This window comes from Cnephaeus nilssonii (assembly GCF_951640355.1).
Source record: "Cnephaeus nilssonii genome assembly, chromosome: 14".
NCBI lineage: Eukaryota > Metazoa > Chordata > Mammalia > Chiroptera > Vespertilionidae > Cnephaeus > Cnephaeus nilssonii.
The window spans coordinates 17945109-17966285 of NC_137085.1; the positions used below are offsets into that span (position 1 = coordinate 17945109).

General features: G+C 45.0%; 1 protein-coding gene and 1 pseudogene across 6 annotated transcripts in view; both read left to right on the forward strand.

The window, feature by feature from the left end:
* The first annotated feature begins 221 nt into the window (after positions 1 to 221).
* Positions 222 to 21177, forward strand: part of ECPAS (Ecm29 proteasome adaptor and scaffold) — a 102505-nt gene continuing 81549 nt past the window's right edge. The window contains exons 1-2 of one of the 5 annotated variants that reach the window (XM_079789853.1): positions 226 to 526; positions 10197 to 10300. In XM_079789853.1, the coding sequence (XP_079645979.1) occupies positions 10279 to 10300 (22 nt within the window). In that variant the 5' untranslated portion in view covers positions 226 to 526; positions 10197 to 10278. Of the gene's footprint in view, positions 527 to 729; positions 1153 to 10196; positions 10301 to 12936; positions 13032 to 21177 lie in introns of those variants that run through there. The other 4 variants (XM_079789854.1, XM_079789856.1, XM_079789852.1 and 1 more) reach the window with 4 other exon arrangements.
* LOC307111076 (phosphatidylinositol-glycan biosynthesis class W protein-like) lies at positions 14142 to 21125 on the forward strand (annotated as a pseudogene). The gene is made up of 2 exons: positions 14142 to 14150; positions 20099 to 21125. The product of its transcript is annotated as a phosphatidylinositol-glycan biosynthesis class W protein-like (transcript).

Genomic DNA, 21177 nt, shown 5'->3' on the forward strand with positions numbered 1-21177 from the left:
CTTGAATTTGAACTTTATAAAAAATCGGTTCATTTAACTCTTAGTAGGGCTTAGTGATTTCCCTTCACTCGGTCGTCCTCGATCCTCAGAGCGCCAGAAACCTGCCCTCGATAGCGCCCAAGTGAGCCCAGGGGCCCAGGGAGCCGGGCCGGGGCGGCTCGCGGGGCCGGGCTCGCTCGGGACTGAGTCAGCGCCCAGCGCCGGGGCCGAGAAGTTCGGCGGGAGGCGCAGGGCGGGGCTTCCTCCCGCCGACTCCGAGCCCGGCTCCACTTTCCCGAGTCCACGTCTCTCCTCCGGACAGGCGTGTGCCTTCAGGTCGGGGCCGGCAACGTGACAGCCGCGGCGCTTTCGAAAGGCAGCCCCGGCCCCGCTTCGAGGATCCCCCCCTGCCCGAGCCCTGGGCCCGCGCTCGGAGGAGCCCCTCGCGGGTGGCAGCGAGCGGTCCCCGGGGCAGAGTCCGCCGAACGCCTCGCTTCGCGGGGGCCCGAGCGCCGCATCCCCGGCATGGAGACCGGCTCGGACTCAGGTCAGAGGCCCGCGCGTCCGGGGGCCCGCTGCGGGCGGCGCGGGCGCGGCGGGACGGCTCGGGCAGGCCGCCGTGCAGGCCGCCGCGTGCCGGGTCTGCGCGGGGAGCGCTCCCGGGCCGGCTCCGGCGCGCGGGGCGGGCGGCGGCAGGTGGGCAGGACGAGCCGCGAGCGAGCGAGCGAGGGCGGGCGGCGCGCGGCGGGCCCGGCGGGGGGGCCGCTGGGAGGATGGCTCAGCTCTTTCTAAATATAAAACCGGCGTGAGCTGGGCGAGCGCGGCGCGAGCCCTCAGAGCCGCCGCGCGGGCCGGGCGCACCGGACTCGGCCGACGGACGGCGGCGGCTCCGCAGAGGCGCGAGGCGGCGAGAGCGCCCGAGTCGCGACCTCGCGGGGGGGAGCACGGCGAGAGCGCCGCGCGCAGGGAGGAGGACGCAGGCGGCGGGCGGGCGGGCCTCGTGGGCGCCGCGCGGCCCGCACCGAACGACCTGAGAGCGGCTCCGGGTCGCTGCAGCCCCGCGAGCCGCGAGCCCCCCGCGCCGCCCGGCCGCGCGCTCCCCCTCCGGCCCCTCCCTCCCGCCGCGGCGCAACATGGCTGCGGCCGCCGCCTCCGCCTCCCAGGACGAGCTGAGTAAGTGCCACGGCGAGCCTGCGGCCGCGAGCCGGGGCCGGGGCCGCGCGGGGCCGGAGGGCGGAGGGCGGGCGGGCTGGCTCGGGCCGGTGGGCAGGCGGCGGCCCGGCGTGCAGGGGGCTGGGGCGCCCGGGCCTGGCGGGCGGGCGGGGCGCCGGACGCGGCCGCCGGCGTTTGTAGGCCTCAGGTTTGCACCGTCACGTTGCGAAATTGAAACCGGAGCCCCAGGCGGAGCCACCTCTGCCCGCGATCCGCCCCGGCTCGGGGGTGGGGGAGCCAGCCCCCTGCCCGCGGTGCCTGGGCGGGCGGACCGGGGTGTCGGGCAGTGTCAGCCCGTCCCGTCTGACCCCGCGGTGCCCCGCTCCCCGACCCCAACTGTTGAGCGAGTTTTTAGAAATAGCGCTTTCAGGGACGGGGGAGAGGATGCCTTTCTGTGAAACCCCCGAAAGCCGCGGCGAGGCCAGGGACCGGCGGTGACCCTCCGGTGCAGCAGGAAGGACGGGAGAGCAGAGAGGGTGGCGGCCGCCGGAGGATCCGCGGGGTGACAGCGCTTTCGGCGGGGAGAGCCAGTGCACACTCGACCTTTAACGTTGCCATTTTCCAGGGGGCGGCGATCCTCGATCCGGAGAGCGGTGGTCACCCTGAATTCCAGGCCGCCACGCCCGCCGCCCGGGCTCGCCTCGGTGCTTTGTGGGAAGTGTAGTCCCGGGGCGTGCAGGCCCACGCGGGGGTGGGGGGGTCATCAAAATGGAATTTGTCTAGGACGTGTAAGATTCATTTCTGATTGCGTTTGGGGGTGGTTAGATGAATGCTTTCGGTTTGTTCGTTTGCTCAAGGCCGCCCCTCGGTGAATGACAAAAAGGAGGTGTTATTTTAGGGATGCCTGTGAGTTTGACGTGGAATGAAGAAGCAGCCTGGGTGAGGTGTCCCCCAGCTTGGTGAAGTTTCTGCTGCTTTAGCCCCTTCTGAATTTTTCCATATGAAAGTAGTTATACACATAATTTCTGTGTGTTTTTTTTTGGTGCTTGGCAGTTTAAAGGTACTTTGAAGTGCATGATCTCATTTTTTTTGCCCTCATAACAACCTTAGGAAGCAGGTAGGTAGGAATTATCCTTGCTTTAAAGAGGAGGCAGGTTTAGAGAGATTAAGTTCCTTGCTGTCTTAACACAAAACTGGTGTAGCAGGAGGAGTGTGGGCTCGTTTGGAAGCTGAAATAAACAAACGGGGTGTGACCCTGGGCAGGACGGAGAGGTGAGAGGTAGACCCGGGGCTGAGAGCCACTAGGTTGCTTGCTTATCTGTCAGTTCGGAGCTGGAGCACCACCAGGCCTTCTGGGGAGACTGGTTCCCTGATTTTTTCCTTCCGTTTTTTTTTTGTTATTGTGGTAAAATACACATAACAAAGTTTACCATCATCACCATTAAGTATACAATTCAGTAATATGAAGTACATTCATACTGTCTGCAAGCATCACCAGACTCTTCAGAGCTCTCTTTATCTTGCAAAACTGAAATTCCATATACATTGAACCCTAACTCCTCTTAGCCCCTGGCAACCACCATTCTACTTTTTGTCTCTGGTTTTGACTACCCTATGTATCTCATGTAAGTGGAGTCATACAGGATTTGCCTTTTTGTGACTTGCTTATTTCACTTAGCATCAAGTCCTCAAGGTTCATCCATGTTATGGCATGTGACAGAATTTTCTTCCCTTTTAAGGCTGAATGATATTCCACTGTATGTATACGTCACATTTTCTCATCCGTTTCATGTCAATGGAAACTTGGGTTGCTTGTATGTTCTAGTGATTATGAATAATGCTGCTATGAACATAGGTATACAAATAACTCTGAGATCCTGTTTTCAGTTCTTTTGGGTATTTACCCAAAAGTGGGGTTGTTGGGTCATATGGTCATTCTATTTTTATTTTAAAAAATACATACACACACACACACACACACACACACACACACACATATATATATATATATATATATGTTATTTCAGAGAGGAATGGAGAGAGAAGAGACATAGAAATAGCAATGATGAGAGAGAATCATTGATGGGCTGCCTCCTGCAGGCCCCACATTGGGGAATGAACCCGCACCCTGGGCATGTGCCCTGACCTGGAATCAACGGTAACCTCCTGGTTCATCCTGGTTCGTAGGTTGACGCTCATCCACTGAGCCACAGTGGCTGGCCAGGATATTTTTAATTTTTTGAGGAACCATCATACTGTTTTCCACAGTGGCTGTACCATTCATTTTATGTTCCCACCATCAGTACACAAGGGTTCCAGTTTTTCCATGTCCTTACCAACACTTTATTTCTGTATTTTTTTAAAAAAACCTTACCTGAGGATATATCTTTTTATTGATTTTTAGAGAGAGAGAGAAAGAAACATCTATTGGTTGCCTATCATAAGCACCCTGACATGGATCGAACCTGCAACCTGGGTATGTGCCCTGACTGGGAAACAAATCAGAGACCTTGCTGTGCATGGGACAGTGCTCAAACAACCACTGAGCCACATAGGCCAGGGCAGGCCTCAGTATTTTTTATGGGTATGAGGTGGTCTGACATTAAAAATTTTGATATTGCATATTTATTCCTATTGTACCAATAAACACGTTAAAATCTGAAGTACTACTTGGAATGGGGAACAAAACTAGAAGAAGTGGATATCATTTTAGTCTTTAAAAATTTTTTATTTTAAAGAGAAGTAGGGGGAGAAAGAGAGAGAAACATCAGTGTGAGAAACATTTGCACATGCCTCGACCAGGGATCAAACCCGCAACCGGGGTATGTGCCCTGACTGGTAGTAGAAACTTGCACCTTTCGGTGTACCAGACGATGCTTTCCAACCAGCTGAACCACACTGGCCAGGGCAGTGGATATCATTTTAAAGTGGCTGATGTATTTGTACTTTAGGTACCTGTTAAAGTGCTGATAGTACTTCTACTTCTAGTTAAGTAATTTTTTGGCTTTATCAGCAGCTACTGGAAAAGTTAAGAACAAATAGTTCCAATCTTGCTTTTCCAGTGTTTTGTTTGGTTGAATTATCAATCATCGACCAAAGATGTCTGTTGACTTGATTTCTGTATTTCTTCAGGAAATGGCAGTTGGCACCTTAGAATAATTTAACTTGAAGTCACACACATATATACTGTTTAAGAAGTTTCAAATAAACTACTTTTAGTTTCAGAATGGCTATAATAAAAGAATAGATGGCTGGCACAAAGGTGCTTTTTAAAATTCTGCCATAAAAAAGGAGCTAAGTATCTGACTATTTGCTGGCTATTGTTTCTGACTAGTAGATGATGATAAAAGCAAACTACAACATGCTAGCATTGTTTTTCCTTAATAGCTTATTGTAAAAATCTTCAAATATACAGAAAAGTTGAAAATGAGCATTCATATACCCCTACTTAGATTCAACATTTGATATTTTACTAGCCCTATCACATGTCTGTCCATCTTTCAATCTATGTTTTACAATTTTAATTATTTTTTTATTAAAAAAGATTGTGGTAAGATACACATACCATAAAATTAATCATCTAAACTATGTTTTTAGTGTACAGTTCAGTGGCATTATGAATCCACTTTTTGATGCATTTCAATGTAAATTGGAGGCGTCAGTACACTTCCTCCTAAATAGTTCAGCACTAGCATTGTTATGCTTTGTCTATATTCTTTCAGTTGTCAAAATAATCCTAAGAGGTAGGTAAAAATTATCGCTGTTTTATGGAATGGAAAACAGACTTTAGGCTCCCAAGCTCCAGCAGCTAGTCAGTGGTAGAGTTGGATCCCAGGTGTCTCAGACGCCAGTGTGCGCTCATAACCAGCCTTCAGGCTGAATTACTTCTGTGCATCACAGAGTGTTTGTGCTGATGAAAAGATCAAGTCAGATGCTTTGCTAAATTCTCTGCAAAATGTTACTTTAATTCAACTATTTGACGGCTATTTAACATTGCTGTAGGGACACAAAAGAATTATAATTCTGTTGAGAAGAAAGAGGAGGAATCCATATAAATGATATAACTAAGTGCCAAAATGTATTATAATGCTAAAGCAATATTATCATCTGTAGTTCCCAGGTCTGTTATTTAGAGATGTACAGCTGTGATAACACAGTTTCCATTTTTTACCTTTACATTTGAAGTGATATACATATTATAAGTTTAAATTAAATCTATCCCTGCTTTCAAATGTATTTGCCACCACACTTTTCAGGAGCTCCTGAGAAGCAGAATTAGGGTTGTCTTATTTTACTTTATTTTTTTGGAGTAGTATCATTGATGTTATGAGGGTTAGCAAAAGGTATGAGTTGGGATTTGTTAGAATTTGTTTTCACAAATATCATTAATTGTCACTTGGAGTCAGGTATTGTAATAGAATCATAGTAAAGCTGATGTTTCAAGGCTTAAGCATGTGTTCTGATCACTTTGTACGTGTTGACTGATGGAGCCGTGCAGCGGTGTTCCCTGTGAATTTGGTGCTATTTTCTCAGTGGTGGAGCTTCCCTCGTTTTACAGTCATGGCTTGAACTCAGATTCTCCGATTCCTACGTTTGTTATTTCTGCTCTACCACTGTATTTACTGTATCCGAAAGGGAAAATATACAGTTTACAACAAGGTCAACATGGCTTTCCCTCCCATATCTTGCTAGCTTCTGGAATAAATTTGTAGTGTGTAAAATGTGGCAACATTCTGATGTATATTGAATAGAACATAGATTTTGAGGTAAGATGCCAAAATAAAGAGAACAGTTAGTTCTGACAAGGGCAGTTCTGAAATCTAGTTTGTGAATTACTTAAGGTTATTGTCTGTAGTTTTCTTTCTTTGTATAACTATTTGGAATGAAATGAATTTCAGCGCAGGGCATGTGGGTTAGTTATTCTCGTAAAATCCTCTGCCAGTTCATGGAAAAGTTAACCGTATAGTTATGTTTTAGCAGTGGGTATGGAAATTTCAGACAAAGAAGGAAGCACTTGAGACTTTTCACCTGGTCAGCTGTTCAATGATTTCATATTCTGGGCTTTATAATTATAAGGCATCCTCAGTATCTGATCTTCATTGGGATAAAGACAATGCATAGAGGAGTAACAACCTGTAATCTTAAGGCACACTGATACTATTCAATTTGACCGTTTGACACAGCCATGGGAAACTTCAGCTGCAAAAGTTGGTCAGATAATCAGCATGTCAAATACCTTCTGAGAGAGTCTCTCTGCCAGTGCCAGGAATCCTAGTGCCTTTTAGAGGATGAGCCATGGTAAGCTGTGTAGGTGAATGGGATTCTGTGGGCATACTGATATGGTACCTTTAATGACAGCCATACATGCAATTGAACTGATCTTTGGCAAAAAGCTAAAGCAAGCCTGTATCATTTAAATTTTGGTTACTTAATCAAATAGGAATGTTAAAATGGAAAATAATATTTCTGTGTTGTTGTTTTTTTTTTACCAACTTCTAATCTTTCAATTTCATCCTATTGTTTTTCATTATGCTTTCAGTAAAATGTAATCCTATATAATAAAAGGCTAATATGCAAATTATCCCCTCGACTGGGAGTTCGACCAAGGGGCAGGCCGGCCAGCCAACCACCCGCAGCTGCTCCTCCCGGCCAGCCTGGCCAGCCCGGCCCGATCGCCCTTATTGGGGCGGGCCAGCCGGACCCCACCCATGCAGGAATTCATGCACCAGGCCTCTAGTATTTAATAAAGGCCAATGTCTGTGAGAATTGTTGGCACTAGGGCATTCGGCTTTGTTCAGAAGATGTTAAAATTGTAGTCACTGCCAGTAGCTCAGATGGTGTGATCCATTTTGCTCCAGATTAGCGGTTGTCAACCTTTCAGACCTCCTGGACCACCCACAGACCACTGGTTGGTGACCACTGTTCCAGATGGTCTGATCCAATCTCTGGTTTCAGGTCTGACCAGTCTCTGCCTTGATACTTGCCATCTTGTATGGCTTGTTTTTCCCACATGTTTATCAGGTCAGTAAGCAGACTTTAAAACTGAGTGACTAACATAATGGCACTGTCCTTGGAGGCCTTAGAATTCAATGTAGAGATAGATTTATATGTAAATACTAGTGGCCCGGTGCACGAAATTCGTGCACATTAAAAGGGAATTAATTAGAGGAAATATTTTAATATTGCTATTTGCCCTTTCTCTATAATAGAAATGTCAGAGATGAAAGAAAATTAGTAAAATATATATGAAAACCTTCCTCCTGTCAGAGTCTGGGGCGTGCCGCGGGACCCAGAGTCAAGTCCCTGCCCACCTGCGTGCACCTCGATATCGTGCGAGACCCAGACCCAGACCCGGCCGGCCCCACCCCTATTGGGCGAGATCCAGACCCAGCCGGCCCCAACCCCATCAAGCCCTGCCAGGTGGGGGGGCACAGCCTCAGGTCCCCCGTCAAGCCCTGTTGGGTGGGGGGCGCAGCCTCAGGGCCACTGTCAAGCCCCCCCGGGCGGGGCGTGCCGCCTCAGGTCCCCCGGCGCACCCTCAGGTCCCCCGGCCCAGTGCCGTGGTTGGGGGCACAGCCTCAGGTCCCCCATCAAGCCCTGCTGGGGCGGGGGGCGCGGCCTCAGGTCCCCTGTCAAGCCCCACCAGGCAGAGGCGTGCAGCCTCAGGTCCCTGCTGATTGCTCGTTAAGGCTCGTTACGGGAACTCAGCCTCCGCTGTGGGTGCAGCCATCTTGAGTTATGAAAAACCCGCCTCCACTGTGGGCACAGCCATCTTGTGTTACAGAAACCCCGCCTCCATGGTGGGCTCTGCCATCTTTGTGATGGCATGACAGTCAATTTTCATATTCCCTCTTTATTAGATTCCTTCTTTATTAGATAGGATAAATAATGTGAAGTATGATGAAAAATGCCTAACAGTTCTTTGGAAACAGCAAAAAGTGATACTAGTATTCCATCCTAAGGGAACAGTAGCTTGAGCTAAGACAGAGGTTGGAAAATAATGTGTCTTTCCGAGAAAGTTTGAGTAAGTCTGATATGCTGGAATGGGGGTGCTATGGCTGCATGAAGTACTGGGGAAGGAGATAAGATTTGGAGTTTGAGACTTGGCCCTTTCTGCTTTTTATTATTTGGGATGTTGGGCAAAGTATCTTACCTTTGTAAGTCTCAGTTTCTTTATCATAAAATTGGGATAATAAATACTCATAGTGCTGTTAGGATTAATGTACATGAAAATGCACTATATAAACAATTAAGCTCTGTATAAATTATTGCTATTTTTTAGGGGGGAGCAGTAGGAGATGAAGCTGGAAAGATAGGTTGAGGCCAGTTCATATAGGAATGTCAACGCAACTAGTTTGGACTTTGTTCTGTAGACAGTGGAGAACCATCAAAGGCTTTTAAGCAGTGGCTGTAACATGAGTAGATTTGTTTTATAAGGATAACAGGTGGCAGTGGTGTAACATTGATTACAAAGATCCAGAGAACACGAGCAGCAAAGACTTATTAGGAGGGTATCACAGTGGCCAGGGAAAGGAAATTTATGGTCTGAATTGGCAAGGAGGTAATATAATCTAGAATCTCTAAAATAGGCAGAAATTACTGGCTAACTAGATGAGGGTTATTCAGGAGAGGAAGGAGTTAGAGATAATTCGAATAATCTACCTGAGAGGTGAGAGGGATGGGGGGAGTGTAGTCTCTAGACCAGGCGTCCTCAAACTACGGCCCGCGGGCCACATGCGGGTGTTTTTGCCGTTTTGTTTTTTTACTTCAAAATAAGGTATGTGCAGTGTGCATAAGGATTTGTTCATAGTTTTTTTTAAACTATAGTCCGGCCCTCCAACGGTCTGAGGGACAGTGAACTGGCCCCCTGTTTAAAAAGTTTGAGGACCCCTGCTCTAGACAGATGTAGGGAGGTGGAAGTAGAAAATAGAACAGATTTGTGTTCAACAAATAAATTATTTGTTAAATGAATGACTGAATAATTGAGGCACCCATGTTGGGTTGTTTAGGGAGACTGTTTTGGATAGAGGCTAAAACTGTCTGGCATTGAAGTCAGAGCTGGCTTTGAATCCTGGCTCTGCCACTTTGTAGTTAATGTCCTAAATAAGGGATTTAACTTCTGGGTCTTGGTTTTCTCATCTGTAAAATGGGAAAATAACAAAACCTATTTTACAGGGTTGTTATAAGAATGGTAAGAGAATGCATGCTAAGAACTTGGCACAGTGCTAGGCAAGTGGATTGTAGGTGTGTGAGAACTTTAGTTTTGAAGCTTGGGGAAGAGGAGGGATGATGGTGGAGTCATGGGAAAGGACAGATTGTCCAAAGGACAGCTGTTTGGGGGCTATGTATATGTAGGGGTGAGAAAAAGACAAAGAAGAATCAGGGAAGGGGATTAGGAGTGCTGAGAGAGGGCAAACAAAGGTTCCCAGAGTTATGACTGTTACGTTCTCAGTTAAAATGTGCTAATAACATGTGCCTACATACTAATATTTTTCTTATAAAATTATTGTTTATTTCAGATACTTTCTTTTAATTTTGATGCAAGGTTTTGTGTGTTTATGATATATACATATGCACATATATGGTAAAATATATGTTGCATTGGTATTAGAGTTTTTTAGTCTTCAGTGAATAATTACCAGTGTATTTTTAAATTATTAGCATATTCTACATAGTAAATTTTTTTTTATAGAGTACATTTCTTATTCTTTCTCCAATTTGGTAATCACTATGGGGCATCAGGGGATCTTAGCATAGAAATGAAAAGTGCTTTAAAAAAAATGGTATCTATGGTCCTGATTGGGTAGCTCAGTTGGTTAGAGCATCATCCTGATATGCCAAGGTTGCCGGTTCATTCCCAGGTTAGGGCACATAAAAGAATCAACCAATGAATGCATAACATAAATAAGTGGAACAACAAATCTGTGTTTCTCTTTCTCTCCCTCCCTCTTTCCTTTCCTCTCTCTCTAAAATCGATAAATAAAAATCAAAATAATAAAAAAAAATGGTAGCTGTAAGTATAAATCTTTTAATTGTTTTTTTTTTCCCGGTGTTCTAAATAATAGATTCTTTATACAATTGCATATGTACGAGTGGATGAACATACCCTTGGTGATCCAGAGGATTTTTGTCAAGACTGGATAAACCATGTATCACATTGATTGTAGAGGTTAGTAGATTTAGTTCTTTAGGATGTATGCATTTTTTTTTGTAGCAGAATTTAAAAATGCATTGATTATCAAGCAACAGTTACCCCTCTAGGTCTCCATGGGCTTTTCTCCTTTTCTAGCTATCCTGAGAGAATCAGTTTAGTTCATGTTAGTTTCTATGGACCTGAAGCTCTATTCTCTGTCTTCACATAAACATAAGTTCGCAAAGTTAGCAAGAAAAAGATGAAACTTCAAGGTGTTACTTAGCAGTGTGCACAAGGAAAAGACTGAGTGTTAAGTTTACAAGTAGCATTGTCTGCCACAACCACAAAAAATGATTTTACTTGCTCCAGGAATGTCATCATGGAATTAATTGTTTTGTTTGTGAAAAGAGGTATTGATAGAGGTATTATTCTGGTAATTGGATAGTGCTAATTCTGCCATTTTGTCATGCACTGTGATGGAAAAGCCACTTGATTCTACTTCATTCTGAGACTGAATAAGAGTATGGTGTCAGTTTTACTCTTGGATGATATTGGATGGTCCTTTGATTGAAACTCTGTAAGTTCAGATTGTAATTCTCAGATGTCATGGGCTGAATATACTATGAGTGTCTGGGATTTTGTAGCTTCAATCCAAAGGTGCGTTTTATTGCTATCTTCTAACTTAACAATTGGGTTCCTCCTCCCCCAGTGCATTCTGTTTTTCAGTATGTATATTGCTGTTGGTGATGTATGATGCCTTAATTCATTTAGGTGGAATTTTGAGGGATGCAATGAATGGAATATTTTATAAATCAAAGTTCAGCATTGGAACAACGTTTGTTATTTTACATATCTTCATTCCATCACAGAGAAATGGAAAATTGGGCGGTTGAAGGAATTGTTTAGAATTGAATTGTTTAGAAGATAAATGAGGAGGACATTGTTTATTCACTCTTAGATTCTTTCTTTCTTAAAGATTTTGGGCCTGTAATAGATGTGTTAATGTCATTGTGATATAGTGAAGGCAAGCAGGTCAAACCACAAATGCTGGGATTTAAATAAAGAACATTCTAGAGTTTACACGTCAAAATGAGCATTGTCCTAAGTAATTAGCTGGATCTGAACTATCATATTTGACTTTTATGCAGTCTGAACTCTTGCATAGTATATATTACCTCCTCTGAGCCAGCTTTCATAAGCTAATCTCTCTGCTCATCAGTTTACTAACACTGATTTCTAAACGGGTATCTGCCAGCTACTGTCTCTGAGGGAAAGGGCTCCTTGGGAGGTGGGAATGTTTGTGGACCTCAGTGCATCTGGGGTCTGGCACTTATTTATTAAATTTAGGATACAGATGCGGGTTGCTGTCTCCTCACTTGGTCCAACTCTGCCTAGCTAGCCCTCTGACTTCTTCCCTTCCTCTGGGTGTGTGTGTGTTAGGGGAGGAGGGGGCAGTACGGGATGGGGTGTGTGAGCAGGGAGGAGTGGTCTTGCTATGGGCTATGCTGGGTTGGTTGGAAGGGGGCTTAAAGTAGCCTGACATCATATGTAGATGGCTAGGATTTCTGAAGTGGCAGGAGAAGAAAGACTCCCTTTCCTTGCTTAGAATCTAGTCACTAGTGTATCCTGATGCAGGGGTTTCCATATTGGAGTATCTGCCTGGGCCCTGGGAATATCTGCCTAAGACTGGTAGGCTAGGGCACAGGAAGATAGTCTGTCGATTGCCATATTTTTGGATGGGAGGGGTGCAAGCAGGGACTGTGTGTTAGTAGGAATCTCTTGCTCAGGACCTCATTGTCTGCAAGGGTTATTTGCCACCCCCTTGGACTGCCCTGGCTAGAAGGAGGCAACTCCTGCAGGAACTGTGATGGGTTGTTTCTTTCTTGGAATGGATCCTCTCCCCACCTCCGACTTAATATTTAGTGCTAGATTTCCTGACATTCCCCTTTTTAAGTTCATTTGCATTTACGGAGTTCCTTTTAAAAAGGTGGGGGAGGGAGCAATCCTGTATTTAAAAGGGAAGGAGTAGCCCTGGCTGGTATGGCTCAGTTGCGTGCCTACTATATACCACCAAAACGGGTAGTGGTTTCAGGGCACATACCCAGATTGTGGGTTTGATTTCTGCTTGGGGTGTGTAAAGGAGGCAACCAATTGATGTTTCTCTCTCCTCTCTCTCCCTCTAAAATCAATAAAATATATTCCTAGTGAAGATTAAAGACAAACAAACAAACAAAATCTTTAAAACAACAACAATAAAACTAAGGAGTAGAGATTACAATTCTAAGCATTAATTCCTCAAGAAGTTTCCTGTTGACCTCATTAGGATTTTTCCAAGTATTAGAGTGGCATTTAGTACATTGAAATGGTATAGAGGAATCAATAGATATGTGGATTTTAACTTTCAGTTAGTACCTACTTAGGTTTATAATTCACAGGATTTATTTACCAGAAAAGTATGAGTATTACATACAAAATCTAGATGCCAGCTAGAGCTTCCTTATTCTTCATAGTTTCAGCCTCAAACTCATAATTGCAGATTATTGTCAAAATTCAGGGGTATTTATCCTCCCTCCATCACATCTAGTTTTTATGAATGTCCTATAATTTACTTTACTTATGCTTTTCTTACCTTCTGGGCTTCCTTCTAAAAATGGTGTTTTGGTTCCACCCAGGTCAGCGTGGACATGAAACTCCCTGTCTCACTGGTATGCACACATGATCCCCTTTTCCAAGCATTTCAGGAATTTAGTTAACTCTTAGAGATGCGGTGAGTCATGGGGCAAGGCCTTGCTGTGGAGCTTTGATTTTCCTCCCGTTCACTGATCCGTCCTCCCTCCATCTCTTTTTCTTTTCTCATTTCCGCTGTGCAGTAACTATGCACCCTTCCTGATTTGGAGCAGAACAGTTCTGCCACACAATTGGACCCTCTGGAATTTTTTTCATTATCCTCTTTCTCCTTCTCTTCATCATCTTTCTCTAAAAAAGAATCCTAAGCACTTGTCATAGGAATGAAAAATATACAGTCCCTTTTCTAAGAGGTTCTGATGTCAGGTATTATAAATTGTGTCAATGTAAGAAACATTCAAACCAGTAGAGAATTTTTGTGAGTTTGAGCTAAACTGACGACAATTGCCAGGAAGAAAATCTCAACAGATTGAGAAAATACACCAGAGAATGGCAGTTTTGCATCTTATTTTATATATTACAATTAAAAGAGAAGATGTTAATGGGTTACATAAAATTCATTGGTGATTTGCCCAGTCCCGCCCCGACGGCCACCTTCTAATTAATTACTTTCAATGTGCACGAATCAGTGCACCGGGTCTCTAGTGTTATGGGCAAAAAGACAATAAACAGGCTTAAGTAAGGTGAAAGTTGACCTTTGTCAGGGAAGACTCTAGCCTAGGACATTAACTACCCACCATAAATTGCTTTAAGTTAAGTTTTAATTTCAGATTATGCTAAGTTACTTTAGGTCTCTGAGTTTGTAAGTCCACCATACGGGCCTTCCCTGAGCTTGTCAGGTTTAGTATGTGGCCCCTTTGCATCCAGTTGCCTTGCTGTAGATGTTAACTGTATAAACTTCTAAGTAGCTTTTCTAATGCAGAGGAAGTAAGATTTCATATATTCAACAGGTATTTGAGCAACTACTCTCTGCGAGGCACTGAGTTAAATGCTGGGATACTAAGAGACTTATGTCACTGTTTCTCAACCCGGGGAGCTCTAGAGATGGATGGAGGGAGTCAGGTGGAGTCAGATTCAAGTCATACCTCAAAGAGTTGTTATGGCTAGTGAAGGGGAAATTGGGCAGTTACATAATGTACACATAAGTGGCAGGAGAGATGTAGAAAGGTCTATGGGAGTTTATAGTGCCAGAATGGGATGTGTAAGTGTGGAGCATTTTGGGTTTGAGCTGGACTTTGAATAGGGAGGATTTGGATGTGTGGAGATGAAGAGATGGTTGGGAGAGTATTCCCGGTAGAGGGACTGGTTAACAGAAAGAATTGGGCTGGGAGAACATACAATACACTTAATAAGCTGTTGCTTATCAATTTGGATGGCAGTTGGGGAATGAATGGGATGAATGGTTGAGAAAGTCCCTTGAGGCTAGAATCTTAGAAAGGACTTCCTCTCTGATCTGATATTCATCCTAGGCATGTGTTGACTGCTTAATTTTTAATGTATTTTTATAGAAGTACATTTCTTGCCCAGCTGATGTGGCTCAGTGGTTGACCCACGAACCAGGAGGTCATGGTTAGATTCCTCTACAGGGCACATGCCCAGGTTGCGGGCTCCATCCCTAGTAGGGGGTGTGCAGGAGGCAGGTGATTGATGATTCTCTCTCATCATTGATGTTTCTATCTCTCTCTCCCTCTCCCTTCCTCTCTCAGAAATCAATTTTTTTTAAAAATTATTTTTTTCCCCAGTTAAGACCTTCCATTTGTACTTGGACCCAGTTGTGAGCTGGTTTAAGCAAAAACGGGGCACTTACTATGGAGGAATCAAGGAGTCTATGGAAACAAGAGGGGCCTGTTCCAAACAAGAGAGGTTTGGAACGAAGGACTGGAAGTCATCAGTTCTGCCAACTTCTCTCTGCGCCTCCATGCTATTATTTCTGCAGACCAGCTTTTCCGATTTGTGCTCCATAGGGTAGGCTGAGGATGCCCATGTCATTTCTCTCCTGGCGTACTCTTATTAAGTACAGGCATTCAGGGAGGCTTAACTCTTTGGTCCCAATTCTGAACCTGAGGAACGGATGAATTGAGTGGCCACACTGGCTGTGGCCAGAGTACAAAGTCATGTGGTACATAGTTGTCTAGTAAAGCTTAGAATCTCTCCCATATTCTCTGCCTCAACCTTACTATAATCAGACTACTAGAAAGAACATTGGGTTTGGAGTTGGACTGCCTGAAGTTTGAATTCTAGCCCTGCCACTTACTACCTTTGTAATCTTGGTCAACATTCTTAACGAATCCTAAGCTCTCTTTCCTCATCTGTTAAGTTGGAGCTAGTATTACCTACTTTAAAAAATAATACTTTAGAGGTAGGTAGGTACTGTATATTTGGAGGGTAAAGACCTTTCTAAGTTTAACTTACAAGTCTGTGTCTTGTTAGCTTGGACACCTTTGGCAAGTCGGATCCGGAGCCCCAGTTTTTTATGCATAAATGCAGACAATAGCTGCCCACCTCACAACGTTTTTTTTTGAGACTTAAAAGGCCATGTGAAACTGCCTTGTGAGCATAATGTATTTACATATGTGTGAATCAGAGGAAAGTAAATACCATTTACTTTATTTGAGAATATTTATGGGAGAATATTTCTTTGTGAAATTGTTCTATTATAGTCTAGTGTATTTCTGTGGTAACTTGACAGATCTTTCTCAAAATAATCCTGTAGCTTTAGGCTATTAATTGCTTTATGATGCAGTATGCAGTACTCTAGGCATTTTCAGCTTTCCATTTTAATCTCAGCTTACAATTAAGGCTTCTAACTTGATTTGTAATTTAAAATTTATTTTCATAATTCAGAAAAAAATGTTCTTTGTAGAAGATTTAAAAAAAAATCTGAAACCTGTTGTTATCAGTGGAAGTGGAGTTCTTGGGGTGCTGTGAGGGTAAGAATTTCCTGAGGCCCCCATGAGAGGATGGGGTTTCATGGAAAGCTTTATAGATGATGTAAAATTAAAGGGGTTCCCCTAAGGTCCTATCTCTTGTCCATCTTGCCATGGAAGAAGTCCAATCCTGTCTTCAGCAGGGCCAGAATTAAGGCCACTGCCATAGTTTCTGCTCCATGTTCAAGTCTAATCCAGTTCAGCATCCTGTGTATGAAGTCCCCATATCCCATGTCCCATGTCCCATGGCCATGCAACTGCTTAAGGCCACATGACTATATGCCCATGTGCTTGCCTCTTCTTTCTCCATAGCCATGTGGCCTTAAGCAGCAAGAGAGAGCAAGAGCAAGAACAAGAGTGTGAACAAGAGCAAAAGAGAGCACAAGAAAGATGTAACTCTTGGGTGTTTTTAACCAGGAGTTTAGATTTTGTGCCCTTCTGATGGGTCCACCCTCTAGCCAATCCATTGTTTCCAAGACTAGACTGACAGACAAGCACCTTTCCTACATCACCTTGACTTCACTGCACATGCATCCACCTCCCCTTTTGTTCAATCCCTTCTTCCAGTGATTTGCAGGGAATGGACCAGTGGTTGGTTCCCTAGGGAGTGTGAAGCTGTAGCTTCCTGATGAAACTTCTGAGATGACCATCTAGCCTATCTAATAAAAGAGTAATATGCAAATTGACCAAACCTCTACTACAACAACAAGCCACGCCCACAAGCCAATCAGGAGCGAATATGCAAATAAACCCAACCCAGATGGCTGCGGCCATGGAGAGCAGGAGCGAGGCTTGGGTTTCCCCGGCAATGGAGGAAGCCAAGCTTTCTGCCTGCCCTTGCCGGCCTAGGCCTCCACTCAATGCTACAAAGTTTCAATGATAGAAGATAAATAAATCCCAATAAAAATGACAGCAGCCACGGAGCTGGAGAGAGCAGGAGGCTAGGGTTGCCCCCAGCGATGGAGGAAGCCAAGCTTCTGCAGCCCTGGCTGGCCTAGGCCTCCACTCCAGGCTACAAAGTTTCAATGATAGAAGATAAATAAATCCCAACAGAAATGGCTGCGGCCATAGAGCGAGCAGAAGGCTTGGCTCTGCTCAAGGCTACAAAGTTTCAATTGTAGAAGATAAATAAATCCCAAATACCAAGGCCTCTGCTTGGGTCGCCGGGGGGCATGGCCGGCCTGCAAACCACCACAGGCCCCTCGCTCAGGCCGCCCCACACCCCAAGGGAACCCCCACCCTGATCTGGGACACCCTTCAGGGCAAACCAGCTGGCCCCCACCCATGCACCAGGCCTCTATCCTATCTAATAAAAGAGTAATATGCAGATTGACCATCACTCTAACACACAAGATGACTGCCCCCATGTGGTCAAAGATGGCCACCACAAGATGGCCAGCACGGGAGGGCAGTTGGGAGGGACCAGGCCTGGAAGAGAGGGCAGTTGGGGGCGATCAAGCCTGCAGGGGAGGGCAGTTAGGGGTGACCAGGCCTGCAGGGGAGGGCAGTTAGGGGCAAACAGGCTGGCAGGGGAGCAGTTAGGCATCAATCAGGCTGGCAGGGGAGTGGTTAGGGGCAATCAGGAAGGCAGGCAGGCGAGCAGTTGGGAGCCAGCAGTCCTGGATTGTGAGAGGGATGTCCCAGATTGGAGAGGGTGCAGGCTGGGCTGAGGGACACCCCCCCTCCCAGTGCACGAATTTTGTGCACCGGGCCTCTAGTATAGTATATAAAAGCCTAAGTGATTGTTATGACCAGAACTGGTCAACCAGTCACTATAATGCACACTGACCACCAGGGGGCAGATGCTCACGCAGGAGCTGCCCCCTGGTGGTCAGTGCACTCCCACAGCCAACCTCCCGCGGCCCCTCCCCCAGGGCTCTGATCAGGGGCAGCGGCAGGCCAACCTCCCGCAGTCCCTCTCCCTGGCCGGCCGCCCCCACTCCCCTCCCCGCAATGGCCCTGATCACTGGCCATGCCGTGGGACCCCACCCGTGCACGAATTTGTGCATTGGGCCTCTAATGCTTATAATGTTTGGCCTCCCCTTTGCTCTCTTTCTATTATTAATATTAACTGGCTAATTAGGACGATAACACTGTCACCTTGAAATATAACTGTTTTCTCTTTTTAAATCACACAAGTTATTCATGTTCATGAAGTAAATTAGTGATGACATAGAATAAAACAAATAAGAAAAAAAAAAATCCATATGGGGATATTCAATACCTTATAGTCCTCTTTTCCTATTCTTTTTGACAGTGTATGCTTTTCTTGCATACTTCCCAAGGAGTGTTTTGATGTTCAAGTTGTTATGAAAAGGTGACATCTCTAAGGAAACTGATTTATTGCTTTTACTTTATGGGTGTTTCTTTTTCCTTAAGTGATGATGTGAGTGAAATACTAGTATTTGCCTTTTATAATCCTGTGAGAAAATAGCCTTTCCTCCTTAACTTGGAAGTCAAAGTTATATATTTTTTTGGAGAGATCTGGAGAGTGAACGATTTCAGTGGATAGTTTTAATTCTCAGGAATGATTACAAATTTTCAGAAAAATCAGTGGCTAATCCTTCACCTTGGTTGGTTGGTTGTTTCTTCCTTGGGAGGGTAGAAGGAGGAAGGTTTCTTCTTTCACTTTAGATAGAGAAACTAAAGAGGTGAACAATATGAGTTAGAGAATTATGTAATGAAATTAAATGAGTATATTTATTTTTAGTAGTTTTTTTGCTATATGAATGTAATAGTTGACATAATCTAATCTGGATTTTGTTGTTTTGGAATTTAAGAATCTCAGTGGTTTAAAAAAATTTTTTTTAATTGACCGGAGAGGAAGGGAGAGGGAGAGAGAGAAACATAAATGATGAGAGAGAATCATTGATCTGCTGCCTCCTGCATGCCCCCTATAGGGGATGGAGCCCGCCACCCGAGGCACGTGGCCTGACTGAGAATAGAACTGTGATCTCCTGGTTCATGGGTCGATGCTCAACCACTGGGCCAAACTGGCCGGGTAGAAATCTTTTTTTTGTACAAGTTTCAAATAAATATTTTTACTTGAGTTGGGTGATAGTTACATAGTAGGTGTTTATAATAATTCATTAAACTATATGTTTTATACATTTTTCTAAATGTTTAATTTCACAGTGAAAAGGATTAAAAAAAAAACCACAAAAAGAATAGGTTTCCTATATCCCTCCATGTGCCTCCCCCCAATAAAAAATTCCAGCTGGATTAAGGGTTTGAATGCAGAAAGGAAAATCCTAAGAGCTAGAAGAAAACATAGATAAATAAACATATGTGTCAGAGTCTCCAAGACCACCCCAAGGCTCAGTGATTTGCTAGGAGGGTTCATGGCACTCAGCATATAGTTGTACTCCTGGCTAAGATTTATTATAGGGAAAGGACACAAAGCAAAATCAGCAAAGGAAAAGGTACATGGGGGTGAAGTCCAGAGGAAACCAGGTGCAACCTTTTCAGAGTCCTCTCCCAGTGGAGTCACACAGGCCACACATTAATTCCTCCAGCAACGAGTCATGACAACACGTTTGAAATGTTGTCTGCAGACATGCAGTAGAGACTCAGTGCTTAGGGGTTTTATTCGGTGCGCGTCACATTGGCACTTTCTGCCTAACACATACCAAAATTCCAGTTTCCCAAAAGGAAAGCAGGTGTTCAGCATAAACCATATTGTTTGTATAAACAGTTTAGACGCAGTGAGTCACTCTTATCACTTCTGGAAATGATGGGAACTGTTCTGAAATCCAAGTTTCCAGATGCCAGCTGAGGGCCCGTCTTGGCAAGTGAAGACTTCAATAGCAGTCTCATGCTTGCTATGTTCATTCCTTTCTGCAGAATATAACATTTTTTATAATCCTGGAGTGAAAAGGGCATGAAAATTTTTGAAAAATATGTTTTTATTGATTTTTAGAGGGGGGAGGGGATAGAGAGATAGAAACATTGATAAGAGAGAAACATCAATGATCAGCTGCCTCCTGCATGTCCCGCACTGGGAATCAAGGTCACAACCTGGGCATGTGCCCTGAATGGGAATCAAACTGGTGGCCTCCTGGTTCATGGGTTGACACTCAATCACAGCCACACCGTCCAGGTGAAAAAGGCATTTTTAAGCATGACTAGAAACTTAGAAGCCATAAAAGGAAGGAATGGTAAATTTGTATTTTAAGAACTTAGATATGAAAAGAACGTGCTGTGGAGTCAAAAGGCATTGTAGGAGAAAAGAATTTGTAATGTATCGGATAAAAGGGGAGATTTTCCAATATACAGTGCAGTGGGAGCTGGGAGGCCTGACCAATGTAGTCAGCTCTCTGCTGGTGGGGGCGCTGAGGCCAGCCAGACATGGCAGGAAGAAGGAAAAAAAAAGTCTCAAAAGCAGATGAAGGAAGCTTTTGTCGGTAACCACAATGGAACCAGCGTGCTGGAAGCTACCCTGGGCTTGTGCTTGCCTGTGCTCTGCATCCTGTGCAGAGGGCTCCTGCTTTCTCTCACAGCACTCTGGTCTTCTTCGCTTACCTGGAGAACTCGGTTCTTCAGTGGCTTTGTTTTCCTAATAGTTTCCCAGTGACCACTTTGACCATTTGTCTCCATTTATCTTCCTTGAGCACCTTGCTGTAATTATCTCTGGGGTAGGGCTATTCTATCAAATATACTGCTGGAGATTGCTATGCCAGAATGCCTGTCCAGAAAATCCTTAAAAAATTCTTAAAAATTAGTCTAGAAGCAGAATACATTTCAGCCACCTCTTATTTCTGTGTAATTAACAGTGCATTTACTGCTGTTGCCATTTTGGTTGTGGACTTTCCACTTTTTCCCAGAAGATTTGCCAAAACTGAGCTCTCTAGGACAGGAACAATGGATTTTAGAGTAGGAGGCTTTGTTTTGGGGACTGCAATGGATTTTCCAGAGATTAGGAGAAAATGTATAGAAGGATCCAGATTTTCTTTATTTACAAAGTGATTGTACTCTAGTCACTAGTCTTCCTAGGAATATAAAATCTACTAGAGGCCTGGTGCATGGTATTCATGCACTTGGGGGGGGTGTCCCCTCAGCCTGGCCTGTGCCCTCTCACAGTCTGGGACCCCTCGCTCCTTACTGCCCACCTGCTTGCTGCTCCTAACTGCTAGTTTCACTGCTACTTAGTGCTGCTATGGAGGCGGGAGAGGCTCCCGCCACCGCCGCTGCGCTCGCTGGCTGTGAGCCTGGCTTCTGGCTGAGTGGTGCTCTCCCTGTGGGAGCGCACTGACCACCAGGGGGCAGCTCCTGCGTTGAGCGTCTGTCCCCTGGTGGTCAGTG